The sequence below is a fragment of the Chelonoidis abingdonii genome, chromosome 6 (assembly GCF_003597395.2).
Source record: "Chelonoidis abingdonii isolate Lonesome George chromosome 6, CheloAbing_2.0, whole genome shotgun sequence".
In the NCBI taxonomy this organism is placed as follows: Eukaryota; Metazoa; Chordata; order Testudines; family Testudinidae; genus Chelonoidis; species Chelonoidis abingdonii.
In genome coordinates, this window is record NC_133774.1 from 26,111,769 (window position 1) to 26,127,481 (window position 15,713).

At 41.6% G+C, this 15,713-nt stretch overlaps 2 protein-coding genes across 2 annotated transcripts in view; both read left to right on the forward strand.

Annotated features, from left to right (window-relative positions):
• Nucleotides 1-6,994, forward strand: part of LOC116824570 (sperm flagellar protein 2-like) — a 45,263-nt gene extending 38,269 nt beyond the window's left edge. Inside the window, exons 9-10 of the mRNA XM_032779922.2 lie at nt 726-913; nt 5,317-6,994. Of these exons, the coding sequence (XP_032635813.1) occupies nt 726-913; nt 5,317-5,509 (381 nt within the window). The 3' untranslated portion in view covers nt 5,510-6,994. The remainder of the gene's footprint in view (nt 1-725; nt 914-5,316) is intronic.
• Nucleotides 6,995-11,255: 4,261 nt separating this feature from the next.
• LOC116824569 (sperm flagellar protein 2-like) overlaps nt 11,256-15,713 on the forward strand; it is a 96,366-nt gene continuing 91,908 nt past the window's right edge. The window contains exon 1 of the mRNA XM_032779921.2: nt 11,256-11,383. The gene's annotated coding sequence lies outside the window, so the exon portion shown is untranslated. The remainder of the gene's footprint in view (nt 11,384-15,713) is intronic.

A 15,713-nucleotide genomic window follows, 5' to 3' on the forward strand; every position in this document is an offset into this window, starting at 1 on the left:
TCTCATTAGGAATCTCATGCATCCAGGAGTCTGTAGGTATTGATCAGGGATTGTCCAGAATTATACCTCCTGGCCACCAGGACTCACTGTGCTATTGGAAGTGCTGATAGTCAAGTTGTTCTTCCTTCCTTTTGATTTTATGTGCAAAACTTTTGGAGGGTGGGAGTTCTAAAGCTCAAATAGTATCAGTATCTTTATATTAAATTCTTTGCAGATTAGGCCCTTGCTGTTTAAACTGTGTGCCATACCTTCTAAAATGTATTTAATGGCTGAAATCCTGGCCCTATTGACTGTACTGGGACTGGGATTTCACCCAGTGTCTGCATGACTGTTCTTCATGAATAGTAAATATAGTCTGTCCATGTTTAAGGTAAAATGACTTTTTTTCAGAAATCACTGAAAAAAATATTTTACTTGTTATGGGGGAAGTAATATTTTGCTCCTTTACTTCAGTATATTAGTAACTATTTTGCAAAAAGCAGGGACTTACAGAGTCCTCAGAGGTTGTATTCAGACTTCTGCAGGTCTTAATTTTTTATTACCTGCTATATATCATTTGGTTAATGAATCTATAAAAATGTTTTCAATTCTTGACTTAAATTCAGCAAGTTCATTTTCTTTTTATAGATTTACTCTAAGCATTTTTAAACTTTTTTTATTGCTATGCCAGTGCAAGTTAATTTACAATCTAATTAAAAAGTTTGTTTTTGAAAAAAAATCCTTAGGCTCTTGCAAAACAAGAAAAAATTGATTATGAGGAACATATTTGCAAAGAAAGAGACCTACATGAGAAAATTGCTGCTGAAAGAGCAGAGGCTCGATATAAAAAGCATTATTCCATGTGTTGGGAAGTGATTGACCAAATTATTGATCTATCAACCAAAACAGGAGAATATCGAATGTTGACAAACAAGTAAGTAAATTTCAGAAGTCAGAGAAAAGAAATGTATAAGAAACAGAATACAGGGAAAGGAAAATTAGTGACACACATTATTTCATGAAATATGTTCCTTTGTGAATGCCCTGCTTTCCAGTTGTGGTTAATACTGAAAACAAGCATATAATTTAAAAGATTATTATAGAATCATGAGTTCTGTTTCTCATATTCAGTGTACCGGAGCAAATGTTACTGTGGAAAAATTAAACCCAACTCCACAGTACTAATTACTTTCAACCGGAAATACTTTTTAATATTTTCACATTTTTTGCACACGAATTAGTAATAATAATTAAATCTTATATTTGTAGTACAACCTTTTGTTCTAAAGCAACCTATGGCACATGAGGTAGGCATCCTATGGCACGTGAGCTGATTTTCAGTGGCACTCACACTGCCTGGGTCCTGGCCACTCGTCCGGGGGGCTTTGCATTTTAATTTAATTTTAAATAAAGCTTCTTAAACATTTTAAAAACCTTATTTACTTTACATACAACAGTAGTTTAGTTATATATTATAGACTTATAGAAAGAGACCTTCTAAAAAATTACTGGCATGCAGAACCTTAAATTAGAGTGAATAAATGAAGACTCGGCACACCACTTCTGAGAGGGTGCCGACCCCTGTTCTAAAGGATCACAATGTAATTTATATAGATAGTAGGGCTGTTAATTAATCACTGTTAACTCAAGTGATTAATCAAAACAAATTAATCTGATTAAAAAATAAATTGTGATTAATCACTGTTTTAATCATACTGTTAAACAATAATAGAATACCAATTGAAATTTATTCTAAATATTTTGGATCTTTTTTTATATTTTCAAATATTGATTTTAATTATAACAAATTGTACAAAGTGTACAGTGCTCACTTTGTATTATTTTTATTACAAATATTTGCACAGTAAAATATAAACAAAAGAAATAGTATTTTTCTATTCATCTCATACATGTGCTGTAGTGCAATCTTCTTATTGTGAAAGTGCCACTTACAAATGGTGACATAACATTTGCTATGTTGTTGAATAAAACCCATCTTCAGCATGGAAGAATGTCCTCTGGAATGGTGATCAAGCATGAAGGGACATATAAATGTTTGGCATATCTGGTGCATAAACACCTGCAACGCCTGCTACAAAAGTGCCATGCGTACACCTGTTCTCATTTTCAAGTGACATTGTAATTAAGAAGTGGGCACCATTATCTCCCATAAATGTAAACAAACTTGTTTGTCTTAGCGATTGGCTGAACAAGAAGTAGGACTGAATGGACTTGTAGGCTCTAAAGTTTTACATTGTTTTGTTTTTGAGTGCAATTATGTAAAAAAAAATTCTACATTTTTAAGTTGCACTTTCATGATAAAGAGAGTGAACTACAGTATTTGTATGAAGTGAATTGAAAAATACTATTTCTTTTTATCAGTGCAAGTATTTGTAATAAAAGATAACATAAAGTGAGCACTATGCACTTTGTATTCTGTGTTGTAATTAAAATCAATATATTTGAAAATGTAGAAAATATCCAAAAATATTTAAATAAATGATATTCTGTTATTGTTTAACAGTGCAATTTAAACTGCAATTAATCACAAACATCTTTTTTTTTTTTAATTGGACAGCCCTAATAGCAGTAAGTTTGAAAAGCATTTTGAGATTCTTCAGGTTAAAAGGCTTTAGGTTCAATGTGTACTCTACAAATTACTTCCCTCACATCAGCAACAGAGCCACCTGTGGGTGAAACAGCAACTATTTAAGAAGGCCAAGAAATCACAACTTAATGCTTTAGGACTGTAAGAGGTTTCCTACCTGGTCTGGCATCAGATGCTGCCATGCCTTAGTTTCCTGTCAGATTGGTGCTTCAGTTTCCCCTTGCTTTCAGATAGCTGGGTACTTCAGTGAATTGGCAGTTTGGCCCTCTGACCAAGTCAAATGTTCCTCCCTTTCTAAGACAAATAAAAGTTCAAAACAAAAAATTTCTGCAAACAAACCATCACCCATTCTTAGCTAAGTCCTTCCCCTTAATAGCTAGTATTCCACACTAGTTCTTTGCCATCCCTGGTCCACAATTCTTCAGCCTTCTCTACTGGCTTCACTGTTAGACTTTTCCTGCCACAGGCTAAACAAATCTTTCAGCCACACTCAGTGTAGTCCTCAGTAATCCTTCATCCTTACTGGGCTAAACAGCCCTGTCTCCAGGGTATAGTGTGGTCTTGCCCACTTGAAGGAGGAAAGTAAAGGAGAACTTCCCCTTATCCTCTCTGGAAGCTTTGGCCTGGGACCTCTAAACAAGAAAGAGCTTGTTTTGTCACAGAGTCTCCTGCCTTCTCTGTTCTTTTCTTGTCAGACTTTTTTCTTTTCTTGCTTTCTCCTTGGTCTCGAAACCTTTAGCACTCCTCAGTCCATGGCTCATACTCTTTTCAGTAATACTCTTACTCCTCACCGTTCCTTCTCCTGCCTGCCTTTAGGACTTCTCTTAGGCCCTCTCACTGGCTTCTGGCCACAGCCCCTCTCCTTCTGCTTCAGGTCCCTGACCTCTGGGAACACTATTGGCAATCTTGGTCTACAACTCAGTTTGGTCCACTTTGGAGCATCTCTACAGTAAGCTGCTACACTCTCCAGCCTTCTCTAACTATTGCGAAAACAAGGCACAGCACAGAACTCACAAGTCAGGAGTAGGGGGAGGCTGAAGTGGCTTAAATCTTTGTGCCCTCCCAATCGAAGGCTACTCCAATGGCTGGATGGCCCACAGTATAATTTAGACAGCTGTGGGGGCTTGTTTACCCCTTGGGCTGCCCTAAGGACCACAGCTCTGCTTGGAATATCCACAGTGTTATATACTCTGGGTGGCCCCACCCTGGCATGTCCCCTGCATCAGAGCTTGTGAGATGATCCTGCGAAAGCAGTCTTGCAGCTATCTCCACAATGCCTGTCCCAGGGGAATCCTCCCCTGGTCAGATTTGGGGCTTTCAGGGTTCCCTTACGTTGTTCCAGCCTTTTTACACAGGATAAAGGTGCTAGAGTGGTGGTGACGATTTCACCCCAAGAATATAAATATAAAACTCCATTACCTTTAAAGAATAACTGTTATGTTAAAAGATTAAGAGCAAAAGATATAAAGAAAAATGTGCAAATATAAATTATGGCCCAACAGATGTTCAATATGAATTGTATTTCAGCATTGCAATATTTAACATCACGTTCACATTTTGTGGGTGATTTTCTTGTCAATGTGCAGCCATGACTCCAATGTAAATTTAGTCTAAAACATATGTGAACTGAGTGGTGAATACACTATATAGGTACATATACAGATCAAGATTGTATCAGCATCCTGACTGCCACGGGAGGTAAATTTTGTCAGTATTTCCATGCATTTCCTTGTGCAAGATGCAAACAGTATTATTTTCAGTGTTCAAAGGTATTATGTGCAAAGTATATTTATAGCATAACACTCAGTTATCTCAGATCTATAGTTAAAAAGAAGAAAATTCAAATAGATGAAGTTGTTGTTCCAAAATGATAATGCTGTCTGCTAGCAATTTTATGTTTGTGCCCTTTTATGATCATATAATTAAATCACAGCTTTTTTTTCTTTAATACAAAGTACAAGATAATTATAAGGTAATCTTATGTGTTTTGACAATAATATAACTCAGTTCAGTTTAAACACACCTGTTGAATACAGACTAATTGTGCTACTGGTGTTCCTCAGCTTGTTGATTTGAGCAACCCTAGAATTACTACATATCATATGTTCAGGTTCTTTGTTTTATCTTTAATAATAAAAACACTTGTTCCATATCTATATCTACTTTAATTTGTTATTTTCTAGAAATACCTTTAACATAATCAGGTTGAATTACTTACATTATCATAAACTAGTATTAACGTGTAGAGTAGGTATTTCTGGACAGATCTTGCCACCCTCTTTTGTTGGTGCGTAAGGCTCTGAGTGCAGGAAAACTGCGGAAGGGATGGATTAGGTGTGGACTCCATACCTCTTGTGTAGCCTACAGTACATCTCCTCAGATCCTCCAATGAGTCCTTCCCCAGTGAGCATATAAGTTTTGGAGTGGGAGAGGGGCAGAGACAATAGATTTGCTACTACACAGTTTCACCAACCAAATACTGCACACTGGCACATATGTGGAGATACAGCGGCCCTTGTGTCTATGACAGCAACTGCAGATGAGGTTGGGTACAACTATGCGGTCTTTAGGGTGGGTTCTGTCTTTGTCCCAAATCCGACAGATGTTGTAGTGTAGAACCTGTTTACTTCTGCTGCATGTTTGGGGCATAATTGGGTCCATAATTCTCAAAATAGCTTACTTGTTAGTTTTGGTTTTACAGCTAATTTGGTTTGTTTTTGTTTCTGCAGCCTAATTCCAATTAAACTGGTGCGAGATTGGAAAGAACTTTTTTTTAACGGAAAACCAATATATGAACAAGTGTCGATTGAACCTTTGCCAACTGTGCCAACCCCAGAACAACTTGTAGAGTTGGATAAAATGAATTTGCTAGATGAGAAAGATTATGATGAATATAAGGTACCCCTAACTGACATGGCATAATGAAAGAAAATGCACCTTGTTTACTCATGATTGTTGACAATTTGTTGTGATGTTATAGTACATTTGGTTTTTTGGGGTTTTTTTTTTGACAGTTCATGATGATAGAATTAGATATAAATTTTCATGTAGTTACAGATGTTTTCACATTAACTCCATATTCGTCTGGGAGTAAATAATATGTTCTGTTGCTGGCATTTGAAAGCTTGTGCAACCCTAAAAATCTTAATCCTTTTTTGGCCTTGAATGCAGTAACACATTTCATACTGTATATGAACAACTGACGTTACTATGATGTTCCTGATGTTACATAACTACAACATGTGAAACTTCAATGCAATTATTTTTAAGTAGAAATTAAAGTGTAGTTAATTGCACCACATTAGAAAATATAACACAAAGTAGTCAGCAAAAAAACCCCAAAACTAAATAAAAACAGTGCCTGTTACAAGATCTGGTAGTCCTGTAAATACTATTTGCAACAAGTTGTGAATTAAACCTTTGTAGTGGAATTTTATATTTGGTGATCCATTTATTTTAATAAGACAACATTTTAAAAAAGAAGTTTTGAGAAATGGCTGATATTGTTATGACCATGCTGTAATAATCTAAGTGACAATTTTTCAGATCCTATAATCTGTTTCCTGCAGTTTTAGAACACACAATGTAATTTAACAATTCAAAATTGAAGTAAGAATGTTGAACTGCTTTGACCAAAGTACACTACATAGTTATTTTTCTCCCAATTCAGTATTATTTATTCTTTTGTTTGAAAAAGAAGCTTTTATGCTTTGAATCTTTTCTGACAGTCTGTTTAGTATAATATAGCACAATCATTGTAAATAACTTGTATTTCTGTCTTTGTTGTTTGAGAAATGATTACCACATGATATGTGCTTTTTACCCACATCCTGAACCAATTGGTACATATTCTTTTGCAGTAAGTAGTCAACTTGTGTTAGGGGTTGGTGTGGTGTATGTCTGACAGCTCAGTTTATTTTGTTTTCAATCTTTGAGTATGTTCTCTACCAACTGAAAGTTATTTACAAGATACCTATTCATACAGCATTAACACATATGATCAATTTTAAAACCTTCCTTACAAGAGCAAAGACAACTCTGTGGAGGGAGGAACCTAGATGGTTGAGATTTAGTAATGGCATAATAAGTCTTTGGGCCAGAGTCTCGTTTACATTAAGGCCTCTGTACACCACTCTGGGAGAATGCAGGATGTTAAAATTAATGTAAATTTAATTTATGCACCCTTTAAGGCCTCCTTACCTTGCAAGTGGGATAAAGGGACTTTAGTGTAAAGGAAAATCAGGTCCTTTCACCTCTAGGTTTCCAGTCCTACTCTCCTATTCTATTCCTTGTCACCAAACATTTGGTGTTCTCAATTCAGTTTCTAATTAACTTACAATTAACTGGTAATAAGTAAATGGCAAATTAATGACCATAGCTTTAATATCAGTTTAAAGTGCCAGGCAAATGTATGGAATGTTATATAAGTTTTGAATAATAAACATTAATTAAAAAAAATATCTAAAGTATTTTTATAACTCTTAACAGGCCAGTCAACACAGCAGTCATGTACTGAATTAGGACAGACAGCAGTATAACTTTGTTTTAAATATACATTGAGCTTATGCAAAAAAAGTCATTAATAATTAGGATAGCAATTTTTTAACTGTTTGCATTATTTTCAAGTGATGCAATGTACAATAACTCATTGGTTCAAAAAGAGCATAATCACTATTCACTAGGATCCTTTAGCAAGTCAAATTGGTTACAGACATTTGAACAGAGAGCAAATAGAAATAAAATCAGTGTTGATGAAAGAAGAGCATGAGCTATACAGGACAGTACAAGACTGAGAACCCAATTCACTGATTCTCTAATTACAACTGTCTGCTGTCTAAACACTGACTCTCTGTTTGGTCATGGCAAGTCACAACCCAAAATTTTCAAATGCGGCCCTTATTTTTCAACGTGGCCCAACTTCAGACACTTAGCATCAAAGCAGAAGTGGGTATTGAGGGAAGGATATGAAAGAGGTATATCTCACCGCCCTTTTTATCTTTCCCCTGTCATCTTTGTGCTTTCATCTTCACTACCCCTTATGCTTGCACCAAACATCAATTCTCTTTTCATTCAAATCCTTCCTTAAAATCCCTCATTCAAATACTACTTTTGCAGAGCCTATCAATGTTCATCCACCTCAGTTAGTGCTTCCAGAAGTCTGTAATATATCACAACATATATCTGAAGAAAAAAAAATTCAGTCATGAATTTTCACCATCATCTGCTCTTCCAGTTTCTTAAGCAGTTGAACCATTCTGTTCGTCTAAGTTAGGGAAAAATACTAAAGACCTTACTAATTTTTTAATGAGGTTTTAGGCAAAGCCCAATTAAAATTAATATTAGTTTGCTTGAGTTAAGGACCTCAAAATTATAAGCTCTTTGATACAGGGACTATAGTTCTATGTACTGTACAATGCTGAACATACTAATGGTGCTTATTAAAAGTAAGGCTGGAGTCAGGCTGCTGCAGCGCTGTCCAGGGCTTCTCCTGGACGCGGCGTGCTGAGCCCTCAAGAGAGGGGGGAGATGAGGGTAAGCGGCATGGCAGGGGGCCAGGGCTGAGGGGGCTTGGGTAAAGGAGAGAGAGTCCCGGGGACAGTCAGGGGACAGGGAGGGGGCAGAGGTTCTGGGGGGGTGGTCAGGGGATGGGGAATGGGGGGTTTGGATCGTGGGCATTCCGAGGGTCTGTCAGGACTCTGTAGGGGAGTGGATAGGGGTTGGGGCAGTCAGGGAACAGGAGGGGTTAGTGGGGGGTGGGGTCCCGGGGTGGTAGTTGGGGAGGAGGTCTTGGGGGGGCGATGAGGGGACAAGGAGCAAGATGGATTGGGGATTCTGAGGGGGGCAGTCGGGTTAGGAAGTGGATGGGGTTGGATAGGGGGCAGGGCCAGGCTGTTTGGGGAGGCACAGCCTTTCCTACTCTAAAGCTCATACAGCAGTTTGAGGCTTGCAGACAGCTATTTAACAAAGAACCAGGTTGTTATTTTTTCCATGGGGGAGGGATCACATGAGAAGGGCAATATCCTATACCACCTACCTCCTTCCCAACCTAGAGACCACCCTCCCCTGCATTCCCCAAGGCTCCAGAAGCTCGTCAGGTAATTCAGTGGTTCTCGAACTTTTGTACTGGTGACCCCTTTCAGATAGCAAACCTCTGAGTGTGACCCCCACCTTATAAATTCAAAACACTTTTTAAATATATTTAAGACTATTTTATAAATGCTGGAGACAAAGCGGGGTTTGAGGTGGAGGCTGACAGCTTGTGACCCCCAGTAATAACCTCGTGACCCCCTGAGAGGTCCTGACCCCCAGTTTGAGAACCCCTGGGTTAGTTTAATTTTAGCACCCTGTGTCCATTCACATGCATGTGCTATTTTGAGCATTTCAATTTTCACAACATAGGCTCATCCCAGATTCTGTAACAAGGCTCAATGCTTCAGTTCGTAGAGTCTGTACAAGCTATACTAAAGATAAAACCCAGTAACTGGCTCCAGTTTGTGAGGACCCGTGGAGCCAGTCTCTAGAAACAGATACATTCATGGAGGTTAAGTCCACTAATGGCTATTAGCCAGGATGGTAAGGAATGTGTCCCTAACCTCTGTTGTCAGAGGGTGGAGATGGATGGCAGGAGAGAGATCATTTGATCATTACCTTTTAGGTTCGCTCCCTCTGGGGCACTTGGCATTGGCCACTGTTGGTAGACAGAATATGGCTGATGGACCTTTGTCGACCCAGTATGGCCATATCTTATGTTCTTATGTTCTGAGCTAAATGAACCCAAAGTTACGGAGACAGATATGAGTAAGGGAGCCAGCAGAGTTCCTAGAAACCTGGAAAATCTCTGACTGGATGGCTCAGGCGTTGGTAAAAAGTGAGGGTGGTTCAAAAGTTTTGGGATTTTTTTTAAGCAGACTTTTTTTATTGTTTCTTTAAACAGTCAAACACAGCAAGCAGCAAATATTTGACCACACACTTCTGAAACCCCAAACCATGTTCAGGTTTTGGCAGACTAATTTCAGCTTTTCAATTAAAAAAACCACAACAAATTTTGAAGGAAAGCAGATGTGATTTTTTTCTGCTTTTTAAAAACCCCTAGTTTTCGATCCAAAAAAAGTTTTGACATAAAATATTTATCCCAACCCTTTTAATGAGCTTTAGTGTCTTTTAGCACCAGCTTATGCTGAGAACCAGTGATATCTTGTAAAGGTGACTTGAAAAGAAGTTTTCTTAAAACTGGGTTTGTGCCAAGATGCGGAAGGTTTTAAAATGTTTATTTTTCCCAGGGCTGCCTTGGGGGGAGGGGGCAATTTGCCTTGGGCCCTGCAGGGGCCCCCATGAGAATATAGTATTCTATAGTATTGCAACTTTTTTTTAATAGAAGGGGCCCCTGAAATTGCTTTGCCCCAGGCCCCCTGAATGCTCCGGGTGGCCCTGAATATTGCATAGTTAGAGAATATAGAGAAGTTGTCAGTCAGCAATTCAGGCCCTTTACAATATCTTGTTCAGTTCAGATTAACAGACATTTTTCTAGAACTGCAGTGACTCCATCAAACACAAAATAAGTATATTAACAGCATATTTAAATTATATCCCAAACTCTTGTGCTATGGCAGCAACTTTTGATGTCAGAGATTGAGACAGTGAGGTTAAGAGAGTAAAAGTGAAGACAAGAACATAGGCAGGTATGTATTGCCTTACAAAATATTGCGACTCCAATAAGAAGTATAGCTGATAAAACAGCAAAGTATGGCAAAGTACTGTGACGCCTGACATAATTACTGCAGTGCATTCTACAATGGACTGCCCTTGAAGAATATGTGTAAGCTGCAGCAGTTGTAGATTGCAGCTGCTCGCTTATTAAATAGAATCAGTCACAAGGAACACATTACACTAGTTCTCCTAGATCAATGTTGATAAATGCAAAGTAATGCACACTGGAAAACATAATCCTAACTATACATATAAAATGATGGAGTCTAAATTAGCTGTTACCTCTCAGAAAAGAGATCTTGGACAGTTCTCTGAAAACATAAGCTCAATGTGCCGCTGCAGTCAAAAAAAGCTAACAGAATGTTGGGAATCATTAGAAAAGGGATAGATAATAAGACAGAAAATATCATATCCATGTTAGGCACACATATTGAATACTGTGTGCCCATGTAGTCGCCCCGTCTCAAAAATAGATATATTGGAATTGGAAAAGGTACAGAAAAGGGCCAAAAAATGATTAGGAATGTAGAATAGCTTCCATATGAGGAGAGATTAATGAGACTGGAACTTTTCATCTTGGAAAAGAGACAACTAAGCGGGGATATGATAGAGGTCTATACAATCATGCCTGATGTGCAGAAACGAAATAAGGAAGTGCGGTTTACTCCTCATAACACAAGAACTAGGGGTCAGCAAATGAAATTCATAGGCAGCAGTTAAAACAAAGAAAAGGAAGTATTTCTTCACACAACACACAGTCAACCAGTGGAACAATTTGCCAGAGGATGTTGTGAAGGCCAAGACCTATACCACGGTTTAAAAAAGAACTAGATAAATTCATGGATGATAGCTCTATCAATGGCTATTAGCCAGGGTTGGCAGGGATGGTGGCCCTAGCCTCTACCAGAAGCTTGAAATGTGCAACGTGATGGATTGCTGATTACCTGTTCTGTTCTTTCCCTCTGGGGCACCTATCATTGGCCACTGTTGGAAGACAGGATACTGGGTCTGATCCAGTATGACTGTTGTTATGTTCTTAAAAATCTAGATCTACATGGAATTTCACTTAACTTCCAGGTGCAATTCAAGGTACTGACTTTGATCTGTATATCCCTATATGATTTGGGGCCTGGCTGTCTGAAAGACTGCGGGCATGTCTACACTACAGACTTAAGTCGACCTATGTTTGGTTGACTTACAGCCAGCGCGGTGGCTGATGTCCACACTTCCCTCCTTCTGTTGGTGGTGTGTGTCTTCGCTAGGAGTACTTCCGCTGACTTGAGGGGCAGTGTGGGTGACTGAGAGCCAAGGCTTTCAGCTCCACGCAGCTCCCTGCTGGGAACCCAACTGCCCCCCCAACTCTCAACTCCCCACTCACAGCTGGGTATGTGGGCAGCCACCTGGGCTTGTTGGGTCCCTGAGCAGGGAGCCTCTACGCAGCAGCCCAGCTGGGAGCAAGGAGTGGGGTGGGTGCAGTCCAGCTGGGAGTGGAGAGCTGGGAGCTGGGCTCTCCCTGTCTTGCTTTCTTGATAAGACAGCCATCAGCCGATGTAAGTAATGCAGTATCTGTACAGACACTGTGTCTCCCTAACTCCACTGACAGCTCTATGCCTCTTGTGGAGGTGGAGTTATTATGTCGGTGTAGTCGGACACTTACATCAGTGGGGGTAGTGTGTACTTTGACATAATTAGGTTGATGTAAGATGCCTTACATCAACCAGGCTGCCTCTCCCCTGTGAGCCGTCATGACAATTTAGGTCAGCAGAGACACACAAGCTAATAGTCCTTAGATTTAAAGGCCAGAAAATTGGTGACTGAGTGATCTTAATGGAAAGTCCATGCAGTATGGAATTCACTTTTCCCCTTTGTCTGATAGGGTGTGTCTACACTGCAGCTGGGAGCATGCTTCCCAGCCCAGATAGACAGACAAGTGCAAGCTCTGCTCAATCTAATGTGCTAAAAAATAGCTGTATGGATGTTTTGGCGGCATAGGCTAGCCACGTGAACTTGGACCCAGGGGATCAGGAAGGCTGGTACTTGGGTGGCTAGCCTGTGCTGTCACCCGTGCTGCAGTGGCCATGCTGCTATTTTTAGCACATGAGCTCAAGAGGAGCTAACTTGTGTCTGTCTACCTGGGCTGAGAGGCATTCTCCCTGCTGCACTGTCGATGTTCCCTTAGAGCTCAAGTAAGTTTATCCTGTCTCCTCTCATACATTTTTATCTGCCCTGAGATATGTTAGAGGACACATTTTTATAGCTCAAAATAAGTTTTGCTGTTTAAAAAATAGGTAACATTTTAATTTACACTAATAATATAGTTATATGTAATCACACATAGTTACAGTTTCCATGGGATGCTCCATGTGGAAATACGTAAGCACAAATCAAGTTTATATTTGAAGAATGTGAAATACACTGTGACAATATCTATTTGTTAATAGACATAGGAAAAATAGCTTTATATTTTACCTGTTGTGTGACTGAATACATATTGTGTCTTTCAGTAGTGCTCAGAGGGAGAACTGGATGACATAAAAGATTGGTAATGAAGTGTTTAACCTTTAGATTACAAGTGTGAATCTAGCCCAGGTCGCTGGAAGCCAAAACTTGTCCTCTTGAAGCTGTTTAATGGCCTGTCTTCTCAATAAGTCTTTTGAGAGAGTTAGAATTATCCAACCCTAATAAAATGTTCCGTTTTCTTAGTATCAACCACATCTGGGTCAACACTAGGAGTGCTTTGCTGGTATAGCTATACTAGTATACTGTACCAACAAAGTGCTCCTAGTTTGGACATAGCTCACACCAGCAAAACTACGCTTTTGCCAGTATTGATTATTCCAGCCCTTTCTCCTCTCGCAAGCAGCAAAAATGCAGTTTTGCCTGTGTAACTGCATCTATGCGAGGCACTTCTGCCAGCACAGCTATGTTGGCCAGAGATTATACCTCATCACACCCTCCTTGACTGATGTAGTTGTGCCAGCAAAAGTTTGAAGTATAGACCTGGCCCACATTTCTCATGGTTATTTTTCTCCCTTAAAACACTATGTAATTTGGTTTCTTAACTAAATGCCTATGAAATAAATCAAATAATTGTCAATGTGTTACTGAAAGTTTTAGCTCGATGTTGATTTTTGGTAATAGGGAAGCAGTGTTGTCTAATGTTTAAAGTAGGGGGTTGAAGTCAGGACTCCTGAGTTCTGCTCCTAAGTCTACCATTAACTTGTTTATTGCATTAGTCAAATTCCTTAATTTCTTCTTCGAGTGCTTGCTCATATCCATTCCAGTTAGGTGTGCGCGCGCTGCATGCACGTTCATCGGAAGATTTTTACCTTAGCAACGCTCGGTGGGTCGGCTGGGTGCCCCCCTGGAGTGGCGCCGCCATGGCGCCGGATATATACCCCTGCTGACCCAACCGCTCCTCAGTTCCTTCTTACCGCCCGTGTCGGTTGTTGGAACAGTGGAGCGCGGCTTAGCTGATCTCCACCTCTCTAGCTACTCGTACTTTTCTCGTTGTTATTGTGTATATAGTTCAAATTTCTATACTTGCAGTTAGTTTATTATTTTCTTTAACATAGTTAGTGTATATACTTAAGAGGGGTTTGGGGATTAGCCCCTTCCCCTCACCCGGTGCCAGGGCCCATGTCCGGTTCACTGGGTTTCAAACCATGCTTAGCCTGTCACAAGCCGATGCCTACAGGAGGTCCCCACGACTCCTGCCTTAAGTGCCTCGGGGAATCCCACCTCGCAGATAAGTGCCGCATTTGCAAGGCCTTCAAGCCGCGGACCAGAAAGGAGCAGGACTTTCGTCTTAGACAGATCCTGATGGAGGCAGCTCTTACTCCTCCATCCTCAGCACCAAGCGCCGGACAGACCACACTGGGGAGAAATGCATCTTCGGCACCGCAGTGCACCGGTACCGCTAAGGCCCTTCGGCACCAACCGTCGTTGGCCCAGACCTCTGCTCGGCACCGCTCCCTTTCCCCGTGGGTAAAAAAACATAAGACTCCTGCGGCTTCCGTGTCCACGCCGCAGTCGGAGCACCCGCCTAAGTCAGACCGCCCGGCACCAACACCTGCCGCGGCACCGACAACTTCAGCACTGTCGATTCTGGCCCCGCAAGAGCCATTGAATCCGGTGTCTGACAGCTCCCTGGCACGCGCCGTGGTTGAGCTTACTATTCCCTCCACGCCAGAGACATTCTCTACAGCAAGGGAACCGATTGCACTGACAGAGTCTGCGCTGCCTCAACCCCCGGCACCGCCGGTGCGGGTTATACAATCCATAGGCAAGCCTGCCGTACTGAGACCATTCTCCGTTGGCACCGCTGAGAGGCACCAATCACGATCGCAGTCCCACCAGTGTTCTCGGTCCCATTGCCAATCCCGGTGTCCCAACGCCACTCGCAGTCCTGGTACCGTTCTCCATCTCGGTACCGGTTGTACTCACGGCACTGTTCAAGACCCCATTCGCTGGCCCGGTACTCTCGGTACCAACCAAGCTCCCGGCACCGCTCATGGCACCACACCTCTTGCAGCCGCTCCCGGCGTTGAGCTTCGAGGTCCCGGTCGACCTCCCGGCACCGTTCCGGTCGCAGATCCCGGTCTCGTTCCCGGTACCTGTATAGTGCCCGGTACCGCTCTTTGCTGCAGCGTACAGACAGACTACCCAGGGATGGAGACCATTCTCAGGGGTTTTCAGCTCCTCCTTGGCCGTCTCGCCATGCATCTATGTCATCCCATGTGGACAGTGCTTCCTATGCACAGGACCGTGACTTAGATGTCCCCAGCTGTGTCTTTCAAGAGACCCAGGCTCAAGACCAAGGACCTCATGAGTGGTCCTTCTGGATGCCTTGGACATATCACCAAGCCCAAGGTGGACCTCCAGTGCCATCACGCTCCGTACCGTCGGAGAACCGGGTGCCGGAGGCTATTGTTAGCCGCCCCCCTCCTGCGGGTATGGAGCACGCTCCTATTCAGGCACCAGACCTTCAGGTCCCACCAGAGCCGGACGTCACCCAAGTCCACAAGACAACGGAGGACCTGATTGTCCCTGGCCTTTCCTCTTCCTCTTCTCCAGACAAAGTGGTGGCAGGGACATCCTCCTTGGGCCCTCCTCCAATTGACCTAAGGTCACATCAAGACCTCCTGAGACGGGTGGCCCTGAATATGAACCTCCAGGTGGAGGAGGTTCCAGAGATAGAGAACTCGGTGATATATATTTTGTCGGCTGACACTCCCACAAGGGTGGCCTTACCATTTATCCGCACGATCCAGCATCTATTCCGCCCACGGCTCGGGGAGTTGAGAGGAAGTACATGGTGCCCTCTAAGGGGTATGAGTACCTGTACATACACCCTCCTCCCTGCTCCCTCATCATCCAATCGGTTAACGAAAGGGAGCGCCATGGCCAGCAAGCCCCT